Below are 25,605 nucleotides of genomic sequence, written 5' to 3' on the forward strand. Positions count from 1 at the left end.
GGAATCCATAGATAGGATCCATTGCACAGAATATAGCGAAATGGTAATGCATCATATTACAGTCCTGCCTAACCTATATTAGCATGGAAAAATGAATACATCACTATTGTTGCTAAATATATAAGAGAGGTAAATAAAAATTACCTGCTTTTTATTTTCTGATTCTAGATGTCGATACTGCTTACACAAAATATGTGTTTTATGTTTACAGTTGGTTTTCATAAGCTGAAGCTTCTGATTGCACTGAAGAGAAGACTCTACAATATAAATTAAAAATGGATTGAATATTTCTATTATAAAACTATTGGAATTGTCTTATCATTGTCCTATCATTATTAAAAACATCAAGTTGTCTCATCATTATTAGAAACTCCATAAGATGTACCTGGTGTAAGTTAGGGACACATAAGAGGTGCAGCAATATCAGAGGAAGGTTATCAGGGAAAATAGCTTTTGTATGTGGAAGGTGTACAGGTATAGTTAACACTAAAATGTACAGAAAATAGATTCCATCAAATGCCAGGGGGAAAACTAAAAGTAGTCAATAGTCTCCGTTACCTAGGTGACCAGGTCAGTAATGGGGATGGATGCTCCGAGAATAGCTGCTAGAATACGAATAGGCTGGGCAAAATTCAGAGAGCTCCTACCTCTGCTGGTAACAAAGGGCCTCTAGCTCAGAGTGAAAAGAAGACTGTATGATGCCTGTGTGCGAACAGCTATGCTACACATCAGTGAAACATGGGCTGTGACTGCTGAGGACATGCGTAGGCTTGTAAGAAACGAAGCTAGTATGCTTCACTGGATGTGTAATGTCAGTGTGCATGTAGGACAGAGCGTAAGTGTCCTGAGAGAAAAGTTGGGCAAAAGAGGCATTAGATATGGTGTGCAAGAGAGATGACTGTGCTGGTATGGTCATGTGATGCGTATGGACAAGGACAGTTGAGTGAAGAAGTGTCGCACTCTAGTGGTGGAGGAAACCTGTGGAAGAGGTAGACCCAGGAAGACATGGGACAAGGTGGTGAAGCACAATCTCTGAATGTTGGGTGTCATGGAGGCAATGACAATTGACTGAGACCTTTGGCTATATGCTGTGTGCAAGAAGAGCCATCAAGCCAAGTGAGATCATAATTGTGGCCGATGCTGGTTGTCATGTAACTGGCCCATTAAAAGCACTCTTCAATTGTTAGGCAATATGTTGTGCTTGTGAAGACCTGTCGAGCCAAGTGAAATCATAGTCGAGGCCAATGCCAGTGCTGTCTGACTGACACCTGTGCAGCAGTGATAGGTGACTGAGACCTTTGGAGATATACCATGCTGTGAAGACCTATCAAACCAAATAAGACCATAGTCATGGTTGATGTCAGTGTCAGGTCAATGGCACCTATGCCAGTGGCACATAAAAAACACACACTACACTCTTGGAGTGGTTGGCATTAGGAAGGGCATCCAGCTGTAGAAATCTTGCCAAATCAGATCAGAATCTGGTGCAACTCCCTGGCTTACCAGTTTTCAGTCAAACCGTCCAACCCATGCCAGCATGGAAAGTGAACATTAAATGACGATGATGATTGTAAAGACACTTGTAGGAATACGACCGTATGTGAGGAGGTTGGTGACATAGGTCTCCTTTTGTAAGCCACACAGTCGCATCCCTAACAAAATAGGATAAGCCATAATACAATTTATACAATACAGTGCCAACAGAATATAAATGAATGAGGATAAGCCGTTCCACTGTTTGAGAGAAGATAAGATTTTATTTACAAGGTGTTGAGGTTAGAGGGTTGTGAGTGCTAGCAAGTGTTGTGTATGTGTGCATGCAACAAGTGTTTGTATCTGTGTGTTCGTGTGTGTGACAGATACAAATAAGGTGAATGCGTATGACACAGAAATACAGAGCATAGAGTTAATGATGGAATTTGGATTACCAGTTCATAAGGTACACGATATGCAAGAGTTCTATAACAAGATGTTGTGGACATGAGGCAGAGGCCGGTTGGGCACATGTCGTGCAGCGGTTGGAGCTTCAATGCCGTGCCGAGTCTCTTAATACAGAATTTCTTCATTGGAAGGACTGTTACACGTGGTGAAAGGATTCACTCTAACAGCGCTAGTAAAACTGGTCGTGTTGGTGAGTACATGTCTGAAGTTGATGGTAGTAATGGCGACGATGGTGGAGACGACTTGAAGTTGGTACAATGATGGTGACGACAGCGGCAGAGATAGAAGACGTTTTGTTGCAGGTGTACATTAGCATCGTCGTAGCTGAAGCAGGAGCATGGCTGGTCTTCTGTCGCTGGAACTGGAAGATGTTGAGTAGCTCTGTGGTCAGTGACTAAACCTCAAAAGGTCTGAAGTCGAAAGACCAAGTATACTGAGAGCAATCCCTTATATACAGGAGAGATGGCTCAACAGAGCCTAGGAAAAAGGGTGTCACGAGACCTTAACCAAAGGCCGTGATTGGTTGGCTTTGGACAGTGGCGCGAAATAAGTAGAGACAAACTGCACCACATGTCAACCAATCAGATCAGTGGACACAACAGGAACAAACCAGCCAAAGATGGCTGTAATCTCAAACGAGATCATTCCTGCTGTGTCTCTCAAACAGTGAGGATATCAGATACTGCTACACACTTCTTTAACATTTGTACAATTTGAATATGAAGTATTTATCTAAGTTTAGTCATTAATCTTATATCTGTTTCACTTTTTTTTATCAAGTGCTAGGCACAGCTGAAATAAAACTAAATCATAACAACTAACTGGAAGTTTCCTTATTTTCTCAGTAGCAATCTTTGATATTTTTTCTTGCTGGGACAGAAATGTTCTTGCAAATAATAGTTGCTCTCTTATTTGTAATAGATTTGTTATAGTTTATTGCCAAACTATTTCAAGTTCAAGCCCCATAAATGAAGATTATTTTCCATCTTATCATTCTGAAGACAAATAAAATAAGTTGCAGTAAGATACAGGGGTTGGGTGCTGGTGAAGACCTTCCAGCCTTCTGCTGGCATATCTTTGTTGTTTTACTTGGTGAAGTGTGGACAGGCACAAAACTTACAACTACATGGGCATCTAAAACCATGGTATATACTGATTGTAAGTCATTCCTGATAGCATGTGAAGGCTGTATTACTGTTGCACATATTCCTGTGCACCTCAGTTCACTTAACTGTTGGAAACAGATACCTGCATCCCAAGCTTAGGAAGATATATTTACCATCAGCTTATTACTATAAAATCAAGCTCCAGGTAGTGGCTCTAAAAAGCTCTTTGAAACTTTTTTCTAAGAAATTTTTCTAAGTGTATCAACATATGTGTTTAATCAAATTTACATAAATAAATACATATTTATGGATATATATTTATCCATAAACATATATGGATAAATATACATAATATTCATTTTCCGAAAATAAGACGCTCCAATACATCTTTTGTATCTCATTCATATATTTAATATAATAATTATATCTCTGAAATAATTTCCAATTATTATTTTTTAAATAGTGAAATCAAAGAATATTTATACATACCAATGGAGCAAACAATGTCACAAGGAATGTCGTTACCAGCTAAGTCTATTTTTAACAAGGTTTTATTAACACGAAGAAGATCAAGCAGGGCACGCCCACCTGTTAAACCAACTTTATTCCATTTTAAATCTGAAAAAGTGTTAGTAGATGATTATATATTCATATAATACATTTCAAAAGATAACTATTTGGTTCTTTTCAACAATTTATTATTATTATCATCATTATCATTATTATTATTATTATTATTATTATTATTATTATTGAATGAAGCCAGTATGATCCGATGGATGTGTAATGTCAGTGTGCATACTTGACAGAGTGTAAGTACCTTGAGAGAAAAGTTGGACCTAAGAAGCATTAGATGTGGTGTGCAAGAGAGACGACTGCACTGGCATGGTCATGTGGTGACAATGGATGACGATAGCTGTGTGAAAAAGTGCCACACCCTAGTGGTTGAGGGAACCTGTGGAAGATGTAGACCCAGGAAGACCTGGGATGAAGTGGTGAAGCACAACCTTCGAACATTAGGCCTCACCAAGGAAATGACTAGTGACCGAGACCTTTGGAAATATGCTGTGCTCGAGAAGACCCGGCAAGCCAAATGAGACCATAACCTGTGGCCTATGCCAGGAGCGTAACCAGCCCGCTTATGCGTACCTTTTTCTTCTTTGGTCACTAAACTCTGCTTGCGAAGACCTGTTGAGGCAAGTGAAATCAAAATCAAAATCAATTCGATGACTTGCATCCGTGCTAGCGGGGTGCAAAGAGCACCATACAAGTGTGATCATTGACAGAGCGGCTAGTCGAGTATCATCATTACCAGCGTCGCCTTACTGGCACTTATGCCTGTGCCAGTAGGGTGCCAAGAGCACCATCCGAGCATGATCGTGCCAGAGCAGCCAACTGGCTTCCGTACCCGTGGCACATAAAAGGGCACCATTCGAGCGTGATTGTTACCAACGTCACTTCACTGGCACGTGTAAAAAGATTCGAGCAAGGTCATTGCCAGTACCGCCTGACTGGCCCCCATGCTGGTGGCACGTAAAAAGCACCCACTACACTCTCGGAGTGGTTGGCGTTAGGAAGGGCATCCAGCTGTAGAAACTCTGCCAGATCAAGTTTGGAGACTGCTGCAGCCATCTGGTTCGCCAGCCCTCAGTCAAAATCGTCCAACCCATGCTAGCATGGAAAGCGGACGTTAAACGATGATGATTATAATAATAATAATAATAATAATAATAATAATATATATGTATACTTAGTGGAGGTTCTCTATGTGTTTGTATCAATTTTCCAGATGGTTTTGCAAATTTTGGTATTTCCACAAGAATTTTTAGTGTATTTTAACAAGACTACATTTTAACAAGATTACATTTTAACAAGACTACATTTTAACAAGACTACATTTTAACAAGACTACATTTTAACAAGTCAACTACTAATTTAGATCAGTAAATATTTTCATAAAATAGCTGGAGGTAAGTAGAATAAAGGAACAGCAGAATAGCTGTAAAAGAATCTACTAATGTATAATTCTCTTGTGTTTTTGTCCGTCACAAGAGATGACTGATGAAGGAAGGGGTGATGACAAACTGAACGGTGTCTGTGTGTGTATATGTATAGTGGATTGGCTACACACATTGGTTGTCATGATTATGTGGATGTTTGTGTGTTGTATGTGTGTATATGTGTGTGTCTGTGTGTGTGTGTAAAATATATTTATATATGATATTTGAGTGAGTGTATATGAGTTCATGTATGTTTATTTAGAAAGATACATAGAAAATAGAAGTACAGACACACACGCATTTACACATACATATATATAAACAGACACACTTAAAAAGGAAGGAAGGGGGCTGTGACAAAGTATAGAATATTGCATTCGCTACAGACTGTGCTACTCATACATATGCACACAAAAACACAGAATTGAAGTGCTGCTTGATTTTTTTTTCCCACTGTTTTGTACCCTTTTTATATATAGAATATTACAATTAACTGTCATTTTTGACAGCATGGAGTCAGCTATTTATAAATAATGACCTTGCATTAAGAAGTTGATTCATATTCTCAGCAATATTATGCCTCTCTTACTAATTAGATTTTAGTTATAAAAATCTTTAAAAATGAGCATCAGCATACATAAAAGCTAAGGTAGAATTAAATATGTGACAAGAAAAAACATAAGTGGACAACTATTATTTTGTCATAACTGTGGAAAATGATTCCCAGCATGTTTCTTTCAATGAAAACATTATTTGATGAGTAATATTTAGTAATTGACTAAGGTGGCAAGCTGCCAGGATTGTAAGCATGTGGGCAAAATGCTTAGTTTATGTCCTGAATTCAAGGTCGACTTTGGCTTTCATCCTTTCAGAGTTGATAAAATAAGTAGCAGTTGAGCAGAGGGGTCAGTGTAACTGATTTAACCCCTCTTACAAAATTTCTGGCCTAGTGCCAAAATTTTAAACCAACATTTTGTAAATGGCTAATTTTATTATTTTTCTCATTCCCCATTAAACTTTTTATTTCACCATATATTACATATACTGATAGTTATATCCCTCAGTTGGCATCCATGAATTATATAATTTCTAAAATCTGTGAAAGCTTAGATGAGTGGTGTCAGTAGAAATTAAGCTAACAAGATAAATTGATACTCAGAATAAGCATACAAATTAGTTTCAAACTTAACTAAATGATTCTGAAACCTTATTTAGAGATTGCTACAACATATTTACACTGAACTGTCCATTCTCATCCACCACTTATAAAATCTTCCTGTTTGCTGGAAAGTGGTGGATAAAGGATTCTAGCTTCAACTTCTAGCACTTTACTTTTGTCCACTAAGTTACTTCCTTTGTATTTGTTAAGCTATCCAATGTAGTACAACAGTATCCAGCTATACAAAATACTGAAGCAGAATATATTTTTTTTTTCATTGTCGTGTATATTAAGGCTGGACATGATATTTCACTGCACTTTCTTTAATTTAGCAAGCCATAAAATAATTTTTAGGAAGTTAATTGCAACAGACTTATGTCATATCCCCAGTGAAATTTATCTCACATCAGCTTCACATTAATCATCATCATCATTGTTGTTTAACGTCCATTTTCCATGCTGGTATGGGTTGGATGGTTTGACTGAGGGCTAGCAAGCCAGATGGCTGCACCAGGCTCCAATCTGATCTAGCAAAGTTTCTACAGCTGAGAATGTAATGGGTGCTTTTTACGTGCTACCGGCATGAGGGCCAGTCAGGTGGTAATGGCAACCACACTTGAATGGTGCTTTTTATGTGCCACCGACACGGGAGCCAGTCAGGCAGTACAGTCATTGGCCATGACAATGACTTCACTTGACTCGACAGGTCTTCGCAAGCGCAGTTTATTGCCCAAGGTTCTTAAATGGGCCAGTTATGCTGCACTGGCATACTCCATGGTTACGGTCTCACTTGGCTTGCTGGGTCTTCTCAAGCACAGCATATCTCAAAAGGTCTCAGTCACTTGTTATTGCCTCCATGAGGCCCTATGTTTGAAGGTTGTGCTTCACCACTTCATCCCAGGTCTTCCTCGGTCCACCTCTTTCACAGGTTCTCTCTTCTGCTAGGGTGTGACACTTTTTCATACAGCTGTCCTCATCCATATACAACACATGACCATAACAGCACAGTCATCTCTCTTGCACACAACATCTGATGCTTCTTATGTCTCAGAGTGCTCACACTCTGTCATGTATGCACACTGACATTATATATCCAGCAGAGCATATTAGCTTCATTCCTTGCAATCTTATACACCTCAGCAGTCATGGCCCATGTTTCACTGTTATGTAGCATGGCTGTTTGCACGCAAGTGTCATACAATCTACCTTTTACTCTGAGTGAGAGGCCGTTTGTCACCAGCAGAGGTAGGAGCTCTCTGAACTTTGCCCAGGCTATTCTTATTCTAGCAGCTACGCTCTCAGAGCATGCACCCTTGTTACTGACTTGGTCACCTAGGTAATGGAAGCTATCAACAACTACTTATAGTTTTTTCCCCTGGAAAGTGACGGAAACTGTTTTCTACACATTTTCAGTGTTTATTGCACCTGAGCATTTGCCACACACAAAAATTATCCTCCCAGTTAGCTTTCCTTTGATATTGCTGCACCTCTTATATGTCCATAGCTTACACCGGGTTCATCATATGGAGTTTCTACCTATGTCTTTTCTACAAGCAGGGCCATCTACCTGAAGGGATTTGTGAGTTGTCTGCCTTCCTACTTGTTAAGACTTTGGTTTTTGCTAGATTGAATCTAAGGCCCTTCAATTCTAGACCTTGCTTCCACACCTGAAACTTCTCTAGTTTTTATAATGACTCAGCTATAGAGAAGCTCCCAAGGGCATCCTGTCATGAATTGCTTGGAGGACTATGATGAATAAGAGGGGGCTGAGGACTGATCCTTGGTGGACCCCTACCCCTACCTGGAATTCTTCACTATACTCATTGCCAACCCTTACCTTACTGATAGCATCCCTGTACATGGCTTGTATGGCTCTCACTAATCACTCATCTATTCCTAGTTTCCACATTGACCACCAGATAAGGGATTGAGGGACCCTGTCAAAGGCTTTCTCCATCTCAATGAAAGCCAGGTACAGAGGTATCCTTGGATAGGCATTTCTCCTGCAGCTGTCTTACCAAAAATATAGCATCAGTGGTGCTTTTTCCTGGCACAAACCCAAACTGTATCTCGTCTAAACTAACTCTCTCCCTAATTAGTTGGGCTATGACCCTCTCTGTGACTTTCATTACCTGATTCAACAACTTGATACCTCTGTAATTATTCATACCTAATGTAGCAGTTTACAATGGTGCCGCTACACCAGTCATTGGGTATGACTCCTTCATGTATCACCTGGTTGACTATATGGGTGACTAGACTATAGCCGACACTGCCAGATATTTTAAGCATCTCTGCGGTGATTCCTGATGGACCAGAGGCTTTCCCTGTCTTCATACCCTTAATTGCTTTATCAACCAAGGTACTGCCAATTAGGATAGCTGTTTCTTTTCCTTAATAGCTCTGTCAACTACATTGTTCCACCACCACGTTACGTTGGGTCAAGAGATGATTTTGCGCCATCCACAGATCTGGTCAGTAGCCCTCAACAGGTTGTTCTGTAGGAACCTCCAGTTGTCTTCCACATCATGTGATGCTATATCCTCCTCTATTTTGTCAAAAGCTTCGAGTAATATGTCTCTAAATTTCTGTCCATTCGCAAGACCCTTAAGCTTCCAGACCATTCTCTGTGCTGGTTGTCTTCTGGGCATCCATCTAGCCCTGATCCTGAATTCGCTAACAACTCATCTATGTTGTGGGGTGCATTCTTCACCTGGGAAGGTTTTGGCATTTATAAGTAGCCATCCTTCCCATTTCCTGGTGAGGATGTAGTCAATTTGATTAGTGTGTTCACCAGATCGGTAGGTGAATAGGTGACTGGCAGGTTTCTTGGTGTTAGTATTATAAACGATAACATCATTTGCATCGCAGAACTCCAGCAGCCTGGTCCCCTCCTCATTGGGGGAACCAAAACCATAGCCTCCATGGAAGCCCCTTGCATGTTGTCCAACATGCCCAATGAAGTTGCCAGCAAAGAGAAGGTCCCTGTCATTCATCAACGAGGTAGTCTGCAAGAGGGTGTCATAAAATCGGTCTTTCTGTTCACCAGGTAGCCCTGGCTGAGGGGCATAAGCCAAAATAATGGTTGCTAATCCATGTTGCAACACTAATTTAATCTTAAGTATTCTATCACAGACTCTGACTACTTCAGTTACCTTATCAAATCATTTCTCTGCAAGAAGTATACCCACACACCCGGCCCCATCAGTGTTCCCTGGCCAGAAAATCTTATACCTATGTTCTTTGCCTGTGAGGAAACTAGCAGAACTTCCTCTCCACCTTGCTTATTAGATGCAGCACATATCGACACATCTACGTTGAAGCACCTCAACAATCTAACCAGACCTACTTTTCAGTGTGCCACCTCTGAGGGTGTGGGCCTGTGAGACCCTGGGATGGGGACTGCTCGCATTTGGCAGAACTCATAAACTTACAATAGCCTTCAACCTGCATACACTACACCATCATTTTATGTGCTACATAACCACTACACTACATAGGATATAAACCCCATCATAACTACTTAATGGTAATTAAATGATAATTATAATTACACAAATGATATCTATGATTGCTGAATTGAATACTAAAATTATTTAAATGATGATTATAGTTATTCAAATAATAATTAAATTACTTAAATCATCATCATCATCATCATTTAACGTCCGCTTTCCATGCTAGCATGGGTTGGACGGTTCAACTGGGGTCTGGGGAGCCCGAAGGCTGCACCAGGCCAGTCGGATCTGGCAGTGTTTCTACAGCTGGATGCCCTTCCTAACGCCAACCACTATGAGAGTGTAGTGGGTGATTTGATGTGCCACCGACACAGGTGCCAGACGAGGCTGGCAGACGGCCACGCTCGGATGGTGTTTTTTATGTGCCACCGACACAGGTGCCAGATGAGACTGGCAAACGGCCACAATCGGATGGTGTTTGTTACGTGCCCACAGCATGGAGGCCAGTCGATGCGGTACTGGCTACGGCCACGTTCGGATGGTTTTCTTATGTGCCACCGGCACTGGTACCACAAAGATACAAATTCCATTAAATGTTAATGATAATTACTTACCGATGACTTGAAGGGTCTTGTTTGATGATAATGCTTCTGCCAGCTGTTTGGCTCCATGATGGGTGACCTGGTTATTTCTGATATCAAGTCGCCTGAGGTTGCAGTTAGCTTGAAGACCATCACAAAATACAATGAACGGTGTTTCTAGTATGCCAAGGTCATTCCATTCAAGGCAAATACTTGATGCAGGAGGATATAAAATTCATTTTGTAAATAACAAAGTGATGCTTAACACAATCTGTTTAAATAATTAGTGTTTACATCAGGCTGTCACACTACCATTAAATATATTTCTTATTGGTGCTGCTAGTGAAGATGACAATGGCTGTGAAACTGATGAAAATGATGATGGTGGCTGCAGTAAGGATGATGCTAGGTAAAATTATGACAATATATTATCTAATTTTTGTGAAATAATGAACCTTTTATTACATAGGCTACAAATTATTGTTGTTATTTTAGTAGTTTCAACTATTTCTGATTTAGTCAATTTTTCTTCGAGTAGTAGTGCCTTATGTGAAAATTTACCATAACTTACAGAAATTGTCTATGGACTGAGTTTCCAACTACTGTCTGTGTCTTTGCTGCAGACTTAAATTAAGAAGCTAAATATGTTTTATCATTTTAAATACTTTACTGTGAATAATAGGAAAACTATTTTCATACTACCCAGTTTCTGTTTTCCTTTAAAATCAATATTTTTTTAATGGTTTATTTAAAACATGTCAAGTAAATAGTTTAAAATTTATGTCAATTTAAGGAACATCTAAATTGATTTTCATTAGTAGCCACTATATTTAGCTGAAGATGATACTAGGTTTGACTGACTTGAATCACTGCCTCTTATTTTCAGCAGTTTTTTGTCTATAATGAAGCTTATCCCAAAATAGCATATGCTTTCTGTTCTCACAGCATAACATTTTTGACGGCATTTCCTTAGCTCCAATCAGAATCTAATGTGACATATTTAATACTTAGGGGTCATACAGTTTGTCCTTTGTAAATCTTATTGCAAATCGATGGAATGATACAGATACAATTTTTCAATTCTTTCATCTCTTAAACTGGTTTAATGCTGGTGATATACTATGGAATGCAGTGTTATTCATGAACACCTATTCTGCTGTTATTTTGACCAGAAATACATTGTATATTCCTAGCCAGATCATTACAATAAAACAGAGCCACAGTGGATTCTGCTTTTATTTCAATCTGATCTTTGTGAGTGGATAGAGGTGTTAGGTATTGTGCTGAGCTTTAATTTTCCAAAATGTCCTAAAAATATGTAGTAAATCAAATTTTAAGTCAATAAATAAGAATTTAGCTCCTTGACTACAGATTAACTCTAATAAATTATTTGAACCTAATCTTTACAACGTGATTTTTAAGACTTTGTTTTTTAGCTATGAGAATATTCTAAATTGACCCTGGGAATATAATTTTGTAATTTTGTTATCTCCATATCTAAATGAACATGTGTTTAAGAAAAAATCTGAAATACTGAAATTCTAAAATTCAAGATCAGTCATGAGGACGGAATATATAAGATACCAGGGTATAAGAGATGGATATATGGCTTAGGAATAGCATTTTAAACTGAACCTAATATGTACAGATTTTTTGTATGCCTCTTGTCTCATGCATTTCCTGCTAGATGTGAGATAGGCCATAAGTTATCCCAGTTTGCACAACATTAAGGATTTGGAAAACATTTTTCTTGGGCATAGCTGAGCACATTAATTATAATAATCAAACAGTTACATATCAGTTATCTGACAAAAGGTACCTGTTTACAGATGAATGGAGAAAGCGTACATATTTTAATCACTCTTGGAAATGCAGCCACCATCTAGCTGATATTTAAATAAAAACAAGGTTCAAAAGTACTACTATTCATTCAAAAAGTAGAGAGCAACATTTCAATAGCTTATAGAATTTTCTTTGTTCCTTATATTCCTATAGTCAGTAAAAGGGTTATTGAATAATCAAACAGAAAAAGAAAATTCACCTGGTCAAACAGTTGTTGTTGCGAAGCATGTATCCCAAACTTTCAACAGTGTTACCTCTTATTTGATTTCCCTGTGAAGACAAAAGACAAACAGTAACAAATAATAATTAAAAAAAGTAGACAGAATAATAGACTAGTTTTAGTAACTACTTCCAGCTTAAGATGCATGCTTTTCAATGTCTTTTTTTATGTACATATAGGAATATATGTTCATTTTAAATTATTAAACATTATGAGCCCTAATTAAAATAAAAATTAATAAAAATAGTGCTAAGTGGTTGATGACTTTATCTGAGAAACAAGTGAGATACTTGTAGAGATTGAATATGACAATCAAATACCTAATTTGAGAAATCAAGCTAGCATGTGTAACTGTAGTTGTAGTTCTTACTAAGCAAGAGATACATACATAGTTCAAGTCCAGTCAATGAGTCTGCGGTAGTCTTTAAGTCTCAATTAACTGCTTAAAATGTTTACTATTGATTACATTAATACCATATCTGTTAATTTATAGCATAAAGATATATACAAGGTGGTATCAAAAAGTTCCCAGACTAGTTATGTTTAATAAAAAATAACTTGTGTACCTAAGTTTTAACATTATCTCCTGCAACAATTTACTGGTTCAAGGGTTCCTGCCACTTTTGGAATCTGGCCTAAAATTCATTTTCCATGAGTTGAGGACTTTCAGCAATTCGCTTTTGATCATGACAACGGTGTTAAAACAGTGACTTTTAGCTGCATTTTCATCTTGGGCAAGAGATGGAAGTCTATAGATTCTAAATCCGGTGAATAGTGTGGGTGTGGAAGTAATACCATGTTGTTTCCGGTAAGAAACTTGTGAGTGAGGAGAGCTTGGTGACAGGGTACATTGTTGTTGTGAAGAATCCAGTTCTTCATGCCCCACAGATCTGGTCACTTTCACCAAACGTCCTCCCTCAAATACTTCAAAATGTTCATTGTCCTCTGATCCTCTTTATGCACAAGCTGATTAATTTTCTCCACATTTCTGGGGGTGATACTCATGGCAGGTTTTCTGGATTGCTCATTGTCATTCAGAGATGTTCTTCCATTTTTTAAGTGCTCGTGCCACTAAAAACATTGCATACCACCCATTGCCTTGTCGCCATAAGTTTGCTGAAACATGCTCAATGTTCCTGTAGCAGACTTCACAATTTTAAAATTTCACATTGGCTCTTTGTTCCAACTTCCTATCTATGACAAAAATTGTAGACTACAGCATACATGTGATCACAAAAACACAAATCTTGAGAAGTAAACACTGCGATATCACTCAGCACACTGCCTCATGAAGGTCACTGCCCGCTCTCACTGTGCACGCGACTGAGTACTGTCATCTGTTGGCACATTACAGAACTAGTTCAGAAACTTTTTGATACTATCTTATATGTTAATGGGTGCTTTTTTGTACCACCTTACAGTATACAGGGTAGAATGAGTTTATTGTTGTGAGAGGATGGCATTAGAAGTTGCAGTATGATGGTACGAAGGGTGGAGAGTGATGGGGTAATGGAAACAGAGAGAGTGTGGGCAAGAAGGTGCTGCAAACATTCCTTCTCATTAAGGTTTATTTTCAATGTGTCAAAAATTAATTTTGGTTCACTACATGAAGTATGTCAGACTGCACTTTATATGTTTTTCATGTAGGGAAACATCCCAGTGTCATCAATTTAAGTATGTAAATCAGTGAATTATCTTCACAAAAAAAACTATATCCTTTCAGTCATTCTATGATCTAATGAGTATATATTAAACTATATTTCACTGATGAGGTCTAATAATACTAAAACATGTCCTGAATTGATATGGCACCAAATATCAGACTTACTCTGCACTTCTTATCTCCATATATGAGAGGGTGCCCAAAAGGAACCGGAGTTTTGTGATATAATTTTATTCATTTAGTTTTACATGTTTACACTTTTATCACCTTCAAAGTATTTTCTATTTGAAGCAATGCATCTGTCCAGGCACATTTTCCACTATTTGAAGCAGTGCTGAAACTCTTGCAAAGTGATGCTTTTCAACACCTCCATCATTTTTTTTCTTCACTTTTTCTACATCTTCAAATTCCATAGCACTAGCTTTTGTCACCAGTGATAACCTTCAAAAAAGGTCCAGATCAACTTCCAACTGTTCTTTCAGTTCACGGCATGAATTCAGTCATGACTGCTTTTGATTTTCTGTGAGCAAGTGAGGCACAAATTTTGCTGCAACTCTTTTCATTTGCAATTCCTCACTTAAAATTTGTTGGCAAGAGCTCCAGGGCACACCAGTCATATCAACAAGTTCGTCAATTGTTTGGTGACAGTCTTCCAAGATCAGTTCATGAATTTTCCTGATGTTTTCATTTGTTTGGGAGGTTGACAGTCACCCTGAACGAGCTTGGTCTTCGAGTGACAAGTGACCATTCCTAAAGCATGGAAACCACTCATAAACTTGTGTTTTGCTCATGACACCATCCTTGTAAGCTGTTTAAAGCATGAAAGTGTTTCAGCTGCTGTTTTCCCAGCAGAAAACAGAATTTCACAGAAGCATACCAGTCATATCAACAAGTTCATCAATTGTTTGGTGACAGTCTTCCAAGATCAGTTCATGAATTTTCATGATGTTTTCATTCGTTTGGGAGGTCAACAGTTGTCCTGAATGAGTTTGGTCTTCAAGTGACAATTCCTAAAGCATGGAAACCACTCATAAACTTGTGTTTTGCTCATGACACCATCCTTGTAAGCTGTTTAAAGCATGACAAGTGTGTCAGCTACTGTTTTCCCCAGCAGAAAACAAAATTTCACAGAAGCACACTGTTGTTTTGTTTCAGCCATTGCAAAAATCAATGAATAGGGAAGAAGCACTGCAAAACAAAGATGCACCACTTGTCAGTAGGACTACACCTGATGCAGCTGGTTGGCAGACTGGTATGTGGCTTCTAGTGGTGGAAGCCTGAACTACAACAGGTTTGTCCCACAGAGAATGCTTCTGGTTACTTTTGGGTATCCCCTCATGATTTTTAAATAATTTAAATTTCAAATGTCTCTCACTTGCCTTCTCTGACAAGAAAAATTATTAAACATTAATGATTTTCCTTTTGATGGATTTTATTTCAATTGGTTAAGGATTACTTTTGACTCACTTACATTAAGTATATCAGCTGGAATTAACCAATTTATATTGTTGCAATTTTTCCCTTTTAGTGACTAAATATTTTTCAATATCTATATGTTGTGTTTCACTTGTTTTAATATTTTATAAAATGTGTTGGGTGTATCTATGTAATAGTTTTTATATACAGTTCGCATCAGATATCAATAGTTTCCTCAGTTACGTTAAGCAACATAACATTTTGTTGTTATGTGATCGATGAGTCTAAATTCATTCTTGATTAAGCAGATCTAGAGCATGTAGCTAACTGGCTGAATAACTATGTGCAATTAACAGATCATAGCTCCAGATATGCCATACAGCCATCTAGTTGAAGATAATAGAGTACATCTCATATGCAGAGTATAATTGTAGTGGTGCAGTGTTGTAGTTTATGAATTTTTGCTCTTTAAGAGACAGAACTTTCTAAAACAGGGTACACTGTTCATAAACTTCTATATTATCTCCAGCTATCTCATATTTTTGCATTCACAAACTGTTGTTTAAATATATGCCATTTATATTTAAAATAATGCTCAAGTCTACTTTTTTTATGATTTTGGCTTTACTATATTTCCATGCTCAAAGATATGACACTGCTTTATAAAGATATGTGAACTCAAGTGATAATGTTTGAAGCAATGATCAACAAAAGCAGAGATCATCATTTATATATATAATCAGAAGATATTTTAATGTGCAATTAGTATGAAACTGTGTTTTATATCAATTTATATTATATAGTTTTGTAGTTAGTATTATCTGATAGAGATGAATTGTTGACAGAATTCTTGAACATAAAAATAGCTTACTTTTAGGTTTAGCTTTCTAACAGAAGTATTGGAGGCCAATCCATGAAGAATTGCTTGCATTCCTGAAATACGAGGAAACAATGAAATATGATTTGGGATGGTTTTTAAGTACTAACATGATTACACATATTTAGATTGAGTAAAGTTTTGTAAACAAAAATGTTTATTCACAGAACTGTACTGACCCTATTTTGCTTCCATATTATCTCTTACAGTTTTAAACCCAGTTTCTCAGGTTATAATGGCTGGAATAACTTTTGTTAATTTTATCATTTATGTATTGTTGAAGTAACTGTAACAACATAGTATCTTATCTGCCATGAATCACTCAACTGTTATAAAGTGGCTGAAAAAGGGTTCTTATAAAATCAAAAATATTTAGAATGCTCGATACAGACTACTACTAAAAATCTGTGGAGCTAGTAATATTAGTGTAAACACACAAATAAAAATCATTAATGTAAACACACAGATGAAAATACAGGGAAGAGTATTTGTGATTCTTTCTATGAGAAAAGTGTGTAAAATATGAGCAATACTTTTCTTTAAGAAACATTAATGAACAACAAATAGATATACTGATAGCTTTGTTCAATAAAATGGTTTTTGTTTTTTAAAATAAAAGGAAAATGCAATATAAAAGTTATTGTGATGGTCTGATACTATTAGTCAAGACTATAGGATACAGTAAACCATAATAATTTAAAATGTAGCTAGGTAAAGAGAAGAATGATAGAATGTTATACCTTCTGGACATATCATACAGTCTGAGAATCTTAATTCATTGATAGTTTCATCAAAAGACAGAGCTTTGCCAAGGATACCACACATGTCAGCACAGATACTCATATGAGATAAGTCAAGCAACAAGGTGTCATTTCTATAAGGCAAAAATAACAGTGACAACTTTTTGCTTACAGTGAAAATATTTAAATCATTGATACAGTGCGTAATAATTGTGCTAGTTTGATTTTAGTTTTTGTTAATGTGACATTTGATAATAACAATATGTTAGCCCAATGTAAAGTATGACACCAAACTAGTGCCAGTAGGGGAACACCTTATGTCATTACTTAACCTGCTAGAATTAGCAGCTAAATTTCTCACATATCATTACCATCTTATAAAAGGAAAGATTTGGATAATGAATTCCTAGATACATTATGTCGGAATAAACATTTTAAAAATATATGATAAATTAGATATTTATGCAGGAGAACAAATGTACAGACACAAGATCTTAAAATATATTCATATACACATGTGATAAAGTTGATTTTTTCCCAAACTTTAGAGAGGCAATAGACTAAAGGAAGATTAAAACAAAAACAATGTTACTTACCGTGGGAGTCTTTCTAAAAGCTCAGAATCTGGCTTAAGATGCTTTTCTTTACAGAGTTTCAGGAATAAAGTGAAGAACATACCCATTGTTTAACTGACTACCTACAAACTTTTCCAAAGTGATCAGATTTTTATTAATGCTGTTAAAAATAAAAATTGGAAAATATGTATATGGAAATGCTAAAACCAAGAGTAGTTTACCTGGTTATTTTTATAAATAATGTTATTAAAATATGCTGTTTGTTAGGAAACCAGTTGAATTAGTAGGCTTGTCATAGTCTGCATCAACCCTTTTGATATCAATCCACCTGAGATTGCCCTTAGTTTTATAATATAAATTTTCTGTGTTAAAGTACTGTATGTACTTGTGGACATGTTGCACCAGTGGATAGGTCGCACCCTTAGTTTGGGGTTGTCAAAATAGGTATTTCTGGTTGACTTGCAGATAGATTGCCCTATAAAAAAATGTATTAATTGTTTTTTATCAAATTTGGTACATTGATATAATTTTTCAAGTTGAATCTGATTTATTTCCTCACTTGTTCCAGAAAAATTTTAGAAGAATGTTCACTAAAAATATGTGACTAATTGATTAACCCCAGGTCATCCACTGGTTGTACTGACCATAATCACCAAACCTAAACACAAAGTCTAACCCTGAACCCTAACTCAATTCCTAAACCCTAAACACCAACTCTAAACTCGAACTCTAGTGTATCTCAAACTTTCATTTCACATGACTTTACTAATTTAAACTTATTAAAACTTCAAAACATTTTACAACCTTTGTCTTCATAATATATTGCTTATATTTTGTTTAATAAAAATTATCGCACAGAAAATGCCAACTTCCAAATCCTGTTTTCTGATTGGATACAAATAATTAAACTTTAAACCCCTGTAACATTTTGCTAAAATTTTTCTTATGAAAAATTCCATCAATATACGGAATTTGAAAATATTCACTTAATTTTAAAATTTCAAAAAGTGAAAACCAAACAGAAAAGATCCATAAGTTAAATATTTAATTTTAACCCACTTAATTCTTTTTGGAGTAAATTACTGCTCTAAAGATTGTGTTGGTATCATCCCCCAAATACAATCCAAAACTCTTGATCTCTTTCTCACTGCCAAACTGTCACCGCCTTGCAGCTATCAGTTCATCTGGCCATAACATAATCAAGGCTACCCACTGTATTTCTACTTACTACACAACACCCTGCCTCACAAATACAATGGCACTTTGAGTTAGCCAACCGGTTAATACTCTGCAAGTGTTATGACAACTATCCTTGCAAATGACCTTCACACCCAACTAATCCATGACAGCTAAGCAAGTAACCAAAACCATCCTGTTATGTATGACCTTTCACATTTGTCATACAAACAAAGCATATAACCCAAATTCTTCAATGTAGTTATACTACAATAGTATAGGTTCACATAAAAATCTTGGTTCTTTCAACAAAACAAAGTCATAATCACTGATCATCTTTATCTAGTACCTCACTCTTTCCGATTTTGAAAACAATAATACAGGTGGAAAGCATGGCCTACATGAAAAAAAGTGACCCTACCCATTGGATAGCTATTGCTCTACATACTGAGTACAGCCTGTAAGATTTCCCTTAAGAGTCTTTACAAACTTTGTGAAATCCTTGTATCTATCACTCTTGAACTATAATGGCTCTGTAAGCATACATAGGAAGAGAAAGCATCTGTTGCCTACTTTGCATCCAACTCTGCAACACACACAGAGAAAAACTCCACGAAAACCATCCTTCTTTCGCAAACCAGTCTCATTACCACATACAAGCAAAGTATAAAAATATCTCCAGTAGCTTTAAACTAATAAGACCATCACTGTCCCTACTATTACTTTCAAATAGTGTGCTCCAGAGCTAGCCCCTATGTTTGGCAAACCTTTGAATCTTTCCATCTCTAGAGGGATCCATTGCCATCTTTGGAAACATGAAACTCTATGTCCTGTTCTCTAGAAAGGTAGCTGTTCCAACTGCCCACCTATCACTCTCATTTCCACTATCTCACCTCCAACACCAGGAATCTTTTTCCCCTACTCAATGAACACAACAAGGTTTCTGCAGAGCAAGATCTACTGACATCAAATCACCAGTGGTTCTTAAGTGAAAAATCTAAGGAAAGTAATGTCATTACATTTACATTGAGTAAAATATCTGTGTCTGGACAGAGACTTTGGGGGCTAAGTTAACTGCTTACAAGCTTATCCATCCCTTAGGTTGGATGCTTCTTGTCAGAGTACATTACTAAGTGTGCATTGATGAAGCTCTCATTGACCCACACTTTCAACCTACTAACTGTCACCTCTACTGACAGTCACATCTTTGCAGATAATGCCATTCCTTCCTAACCTTCTGTACAAAGGTGAAATCCATATGTGCACCTAAACACATCATATCAAACCTGCAGCATCTCAGCAAACAGAGATCTTCAAATATTTTCACCTGGAACATAAAAATCTTGGTTCTTTCAACAAAACAAAGTCATAATCACTGATCATCTTTACCTAGTACCTCACTCTTTCCGATTTTGAAAACATATAATTAAAATTCTCAAAGATGCTACTATATACCAAACCTCACAACAACTACTGACTTGTCTCAGCAATCTCATGTTCATAGTACAACACTGAGGTTCTCAACCATTTTTTGCCTTTGGACCCCTTTGATTCCTATTTTACTCTACAGGATCTCCACAACCATTCACAGTATATAAAAAAATATCACTGTATTTTTATACTCAAATATTATTAGGAATTGTATAAGAAAAATTTTAATATTTTGTGTATTGCAGAAGTACAACCAATTTATTGCGCATAAATTTTAACAAAATCTTATATGGACTCCCCTAGAACAATATGAATCCCGGTTGAGAACAGCACTAAGCATATACCCATGCTTTATGTTGCTAACGCAGACATCAACTCACTAGTTTCAGAGGGCCTGCGTTGGTCACGGGCACAGCTCTTTCTTTCAGATTAAACCAACGAAAAAAAAAAATCAATTTGATTAGCGTCATTATGTCAATGTCCTGTTGGAAAAGCAATATATTTTAAAGAGAGAAGGATATTGTGAGCTTCCTTAAAGCACTGACTATCATTTCAATGCCTCATCACTCTTCTAATAATGTTAATTCCTCATATTGGAGAAGGATGACAAATTAGTAGAGACAGGCATTTTTGGTTGGTTAAAATGAAATTCAGTATTTTATACGAGCTTATTTTATTGACATCCGAAAAATAAAAGATAAAAATTTACACTAAGAAAGTAAAAGGACTAAAATAAATTGTGGAAGATATTTAGGAGAGAATATAGTCTAAGTTAAATAAGGAATTGAAGTGAAAGAGTAATGGTAATATGTGGGTGGGGGTGAGAGTATCAGCCAAGAGAAAGAGGAAGGAGAAAGCTAGAATTAAAAAGAAGGTAGGGAAAGTCAGGTAGGCAGTGAGGTGGTGTACAGTGGAGAGAAGATGAGGAAGCAACAAACCGACCACACCTAGAAAGCTGTAGTTTACATTTACAAAAGTGACATGGGAGTGAGGTGATCTAACGTTTCTGCCACTGCACTGCACTTCTAAAATTATTTGAAAGTAAAACTTTAATATCAAATTTGAAAATATAAATTAAGTTTTAAACTTTTTAATAGATTTATATACTCACAATCACAAAAGTTTTGTCGGATATTTGTAGCGGACATCTTTTTAGCTAGTGACATATTTTCATAATGTTTTACCAGTGACAATAAAAAAATTTTTACAGTGCATTATAAAGGACAGCTTTGCTGCTGCTATAACAACGTTGTTTTATACACCTGGGACAATGATAGTGGCGGTGGGTAATTAAGTTGTTATGACAACATAACATATTTTTACTTTTTGGTGGAGAATAACTTCCGCTTCTTTCCCTCGCCGGACGTTTTCGTTCTGTTCTTTTCTGCTGATGTTGCCATTTCGTCCTATTTTGATTTTACCTTGGAACTCCTTTATTTTACGTGCTAGTGTAGCGGAAAATACCGTAGTTTTACGGCTGAAACTAATTTAATCATCGTGTACCTCACAAGAAACGTTAAAAGCACTCGCACATACAATTGGGAAATTTAACTAATATCCTGGCAATGTAGTTTATTGAAAATTTTGATAATTTAATAATTATACATACAACAAGTATATAATACAAAACCACATTAAAATACAACTCCCAAACCGAAGAAAACAACCATGCGCGAAGAGAAAAAAAACCCATCAATTCAACACTAAATGCTCCAGCTGGTCACACACCACAAGGTTCAACGAAACTTACTGAAGCAAGCCAACACGCTCGTAGCATTATCACGGGTGATGGCGAGGCTGAGGCACTGTAACAGCCAAGCACCCTCACCGGCATCCACCTAATATCCCGGTGAGGCGAGCTGCTAACGATGACAAAGAACTTCGCTATTACCAGCCCAGCCTCTCCAAACGTCTCAAATGCCACAGGCTGGAAGAAATGGTTTGCTAACAAATCCCGATACTTAAGGGTTTTGTTCCGTTCAGCTGCGGAAGCAGTGAACCCATTTACGGCAGATTCTAAGATGTGGAAGGGAGCAATGGAGTCAAGCTGTGGCATCCCAAACCTATTTCTCACCTTTCAGTTGCATTTGTGCCATTTTATTTTGCTAAATAATGTACCAAATCTATTTTTATTAGTTTCATATTGTCCTACCATATGTGGATTTACCTAAAAATTAATTTGATCTATATTTGAACATAATAAATTTCATTAATTTCAAAATTAGACGAATTTCTTTATTTTGTATAAGTAACATGAAATTTGAAAGAGGTGAAATTATAACTATTGCATCTTTGTGCTTTCTTTCATCTTTTGTTTCAATCATTAGACTGCGGCCACGCTGCAGCACCGTCTTGAAGAATTATTTTAGTCAAATGAATCGATCCCAGTACTAACTTTTAAAGCCTGGTATTATTCTATCAGTCTCTTTTGCTGAACAACTATGTTATGGGATGTAAACACACCAATACTGGTAGGGGGATAAAATAGGCATAAAGACATTATATAAGAAAAGAAATGACACAGGAAAAACAAAGATTATGTCATGAACTTCATTACAGCTGTTTCTGCTTTAAGAAGCAGTGGTCTCTTGAGTACCTGGCTAACATCCTGTTATGTGTAGTTGGGTTCTAATGGGATAGACAACCAATATGAAAGCCATTGTTATTGTTTACGTGTTTATTTACTTTTTCATGTTACACGGACTTGTCAACATTCAGCGTAGTGATACACTATATACTTTACACACAGTTGTACTGTTCACTAACAAAATAGTGCCAAGAGTGGGAATGTATTCTATGCACGTATACACATAGATATGAATGTGTAACATCCCTTCTTCTTGAAAAAAATTAAAGGGGTCTTCTGGCAGTGATGACAATATAAGTAGTCTCCCTTACACTAATGGATTGTCAGCGCCAGGTGGCAATCCTGTAGCAGAAACCGTGAGATTATTCTGCCTCTGCTTTGTAATCTAGCTGAATTAGTTACTTATCTTTTCATTTTCTTCCATTTTTCTTTAACGGTATCGAACCGGTGGCAGAATGTTCTTTCTCCATCTGGTGGATCTTGTGCTTCGCACTGGTGTCTGAGGTGTGTTGTTGGGCTGCTGATATGTGGTTGGTGCCCGTTGGGGTGATGATTCTGTGGGTGTTGTCACTGATGCAGCAGGTGTTGTACACGTTGTCCTCGACAGCTTTGGTGTTGGGCGGATGTGGGCTCTGTTATGTCTCAGCTGCTCACCAGATTCCGTTTCTATTATATATGATCTTGGAGTTTCAGCTCTACTGACAACCTGTGCTGGGATCCATGTTTTAGTTATGGGATCTTGAGTATGCACATGTTGTCCTCCAAGCATCTCAGGTAAATATTGTGCATGTTTGTTGTAATACCTCTGTGATTGTTCTTGAGTGGCTGCTAGCTTTGCCCTTGTCTCTTCCTGGTCAATAGGAGGTTGGATCTTAGTTGGTAGGGTAGTTTTGTACTTCCTGCCATTCAGCAATTCTGCTGGGGATTTCATGTCAGCTCTCAGTGGTGTCGCTCGTAGGGACAGAAGTGCCAGGTGTGGGTCTTCCTTAGTCTCTCGGCATTTGACTAGTGTTCTCTTCACTGTCTGCACCTGTCTTTCTATAAACCCATGACTTTTGGGGTAGTGTGGAGATGAGGTTGTGATATTGAACCCATACTCATCGGCTAGCTTTTTGAATTCTTGTGATGTGAACTGGGTTCCATTGTCACATATGATCTGCTCTGGTATTCCTTGCTCTGCTAGAAATCCTCGAGCCACTGTAGTGATTGTTTTAGCTGTCAGGTCTTTCACTTTTCTCACAAATGGAAATTTGGAGTAGTAGCAGGCCATTATCAAATACCATTCTTGGCCCTCTGTGAACAGATCTACTCCAATAGTTTGCCATGGCCTTCTTGGGATGTCACTAGATATCATTTCCTCCTTTTGTTGTGAGTTTCTGTACTTTTGACAGATGTGGCATGTAGAAACTGTCTTTTCTATGCCTTTGTACATGCCTACCCAATATACTGCTGACTTGGCTTGGAGCTTGCATTTCTCCATTCCTAGATGCCCTTGGTGGATCTTGTCAAGAATCTCTTTTTGCATTGACTTTGGTATAATGATTCGGGATCCAGCCATCTGGATTCCATTCTCCACTGGTATATCATCATGGATGGCCCAATATTCACGAATTAGGGGCTGCACCTGATGTCTCTTTTCTGGCCACCCCTGAATCACCATCTGAGTAAGGAGCTGAAGTTCTTCATCTTTGCTGGTCTCCTCTTTGATTTCCGCTAGCTTTGTGGTTGTCACATTTACAATGTGGTGGACCTTTATGCTTAGTCCTTCCATCTCCTGTTTATCATGTGAGGATAGTCTGGAAAGAGCATCCGCCAATATCAGGTCTTTTCCTGGCTTGTACCTGATGTCATAGTCATATGTTTGAAGCCTTAGTAGTAATCTTTGCAGTCTGGCTGGTGCTTTTGTCAGGTTTTTTCTATGTATTTGTTCTAGCGGGTGATGGTCTGTTTCTATATTGAAATGTCTGCCATACAGGTATGTATGGAACTTTTCACATCCATATACTACTGCCAGGAGTTCCCTTTCAATATTTGCGTACCTTGTCTCTGTGGGTGAGAGAGCTTTCGAGGCATATGCAATGGGTTTACCTTCCTGTATCAGTGCTGCGCCAACTCCTCTCATAGAAGCATCGACTTGGAGTGTTACTGGTTTGCGTCTGTCATAGTATTGCAGAGTTGTCTCCTTACTGATGAGCTTTTTGATTGTTTTGAAATCATGTGTGTGTGAAGCACACCAATCAAACTCTACGTCATCTTTGTTTAGTTCTCGGAGATTTGCAGTGTGATCGGCCAGCTTGGGTATGAAGGCTCCCATGTAGTGAATGAGTCCCAGGAAGCTTCTGAGTTCCTTCTTGTCTTTTGGTTCTTTAATGTCTCTGATGGCTTCCACTTTAGCAGGGTCTGGTTTAACTCCCTCTGCAGAGTATATAATTCCAAAGAATTTGCACTCCTTTTCTTTTATTATACACTTGTCTGCATTGAGTTTGATGCCTGCTTGTCGGGTTTTCTCCATAGCTTCATGTAAATTGAAATCATGTGTGATTTCATCCTTGCCATGTGCTTGGATGTCATCTGCTATTCCAATTGCTCCCTTGCAGCCCTGGTTGGTCTCATCTATTTGGCGCTGGAAAACATCTTGGCTCACCTTCAATCCAAATGGGAGTCGGTTGAATCGATATCTGCCAAATGGTGTGTTGAAGGTAGTGAGCATGGATGACTCTTTGTTTATCTTTACATTCCAGTACCCATTGCTGGCATCCAGTTTACTGAATAATTTGGATCCAGCCAATGATGGTGTGATTTCTTCAAGGGTTGGAATTGGATGGTGCTCTCT

The 25,605-nt window shown here is 37.5% G+C and overlaps 1 protein-coding gene across 3 annotated transcripts in view; it reads right to left on the bottom strand.

Moving 5' to 3' along the window:
• The window catches only part of LOC115218570 (leucine-rich repeat-containing protein 45-like), an 82,087-nt gene extending 59,746 nt beyond the window's left edge, over positions 1-22,341 (bottom strand). Inside the window, exons 1-8 of one of the 3 annotated variants that reach the window (XM_036502067.1) lie at positions 21,936-22,340; positions 17,600-17,738; positions 17,004-17,137; positions 16,258-16,319; positions 12,287-12,357; positions 10,279-10,457; positions 3,537-3,665; positions 145-257 (exon numbers count right to left, since the gene is read on the bottom strand). In XM_036502067.1, the coding sequence (XP_036357960.1) occupies positions 145-257; positions 3,537-3,665; positions 10,279-10,457; positions 12,287-12,357; positions 16,258-16,319; positions 17,004-17,137; positions 17,600-17,685 (774 nt within the window). In that variant the 5' untranslated portion in view covers positions 17,686-17,738; positions 21,936-22,340. Of the gene's footprint in view, positions 1-144; positions 258-3,536; positions 3,666-10,278; positions 10,458-12,286; positions 12,358-16,257; positions 16,320-17,003; positions 17,138-17,599; positions 17,739-21,296 lie in introns of all 3 variants that reach the window. The other 2 variants (XM_029788464.2, XM_036502076.1) reach the window with 2 other exon arrangements.
• Positions 22,342-25,605: the final 3,264 nt, after the last annotated feature.

The sequence above is a fragment of the Octopus sinensis genome, linkage group LG1, assembly GCF_006345805.1.
Source record: "Octopus sinensis linkage group LG1, ASM634580v1, whole genome shotgun sequence".
Classification (NCBI taxonomy): Eukaryota; Metazoa; Mollusca; class Cephalopoda; order Octopoda; family Octopodidae; genus Octopus; species Octopus sinensis.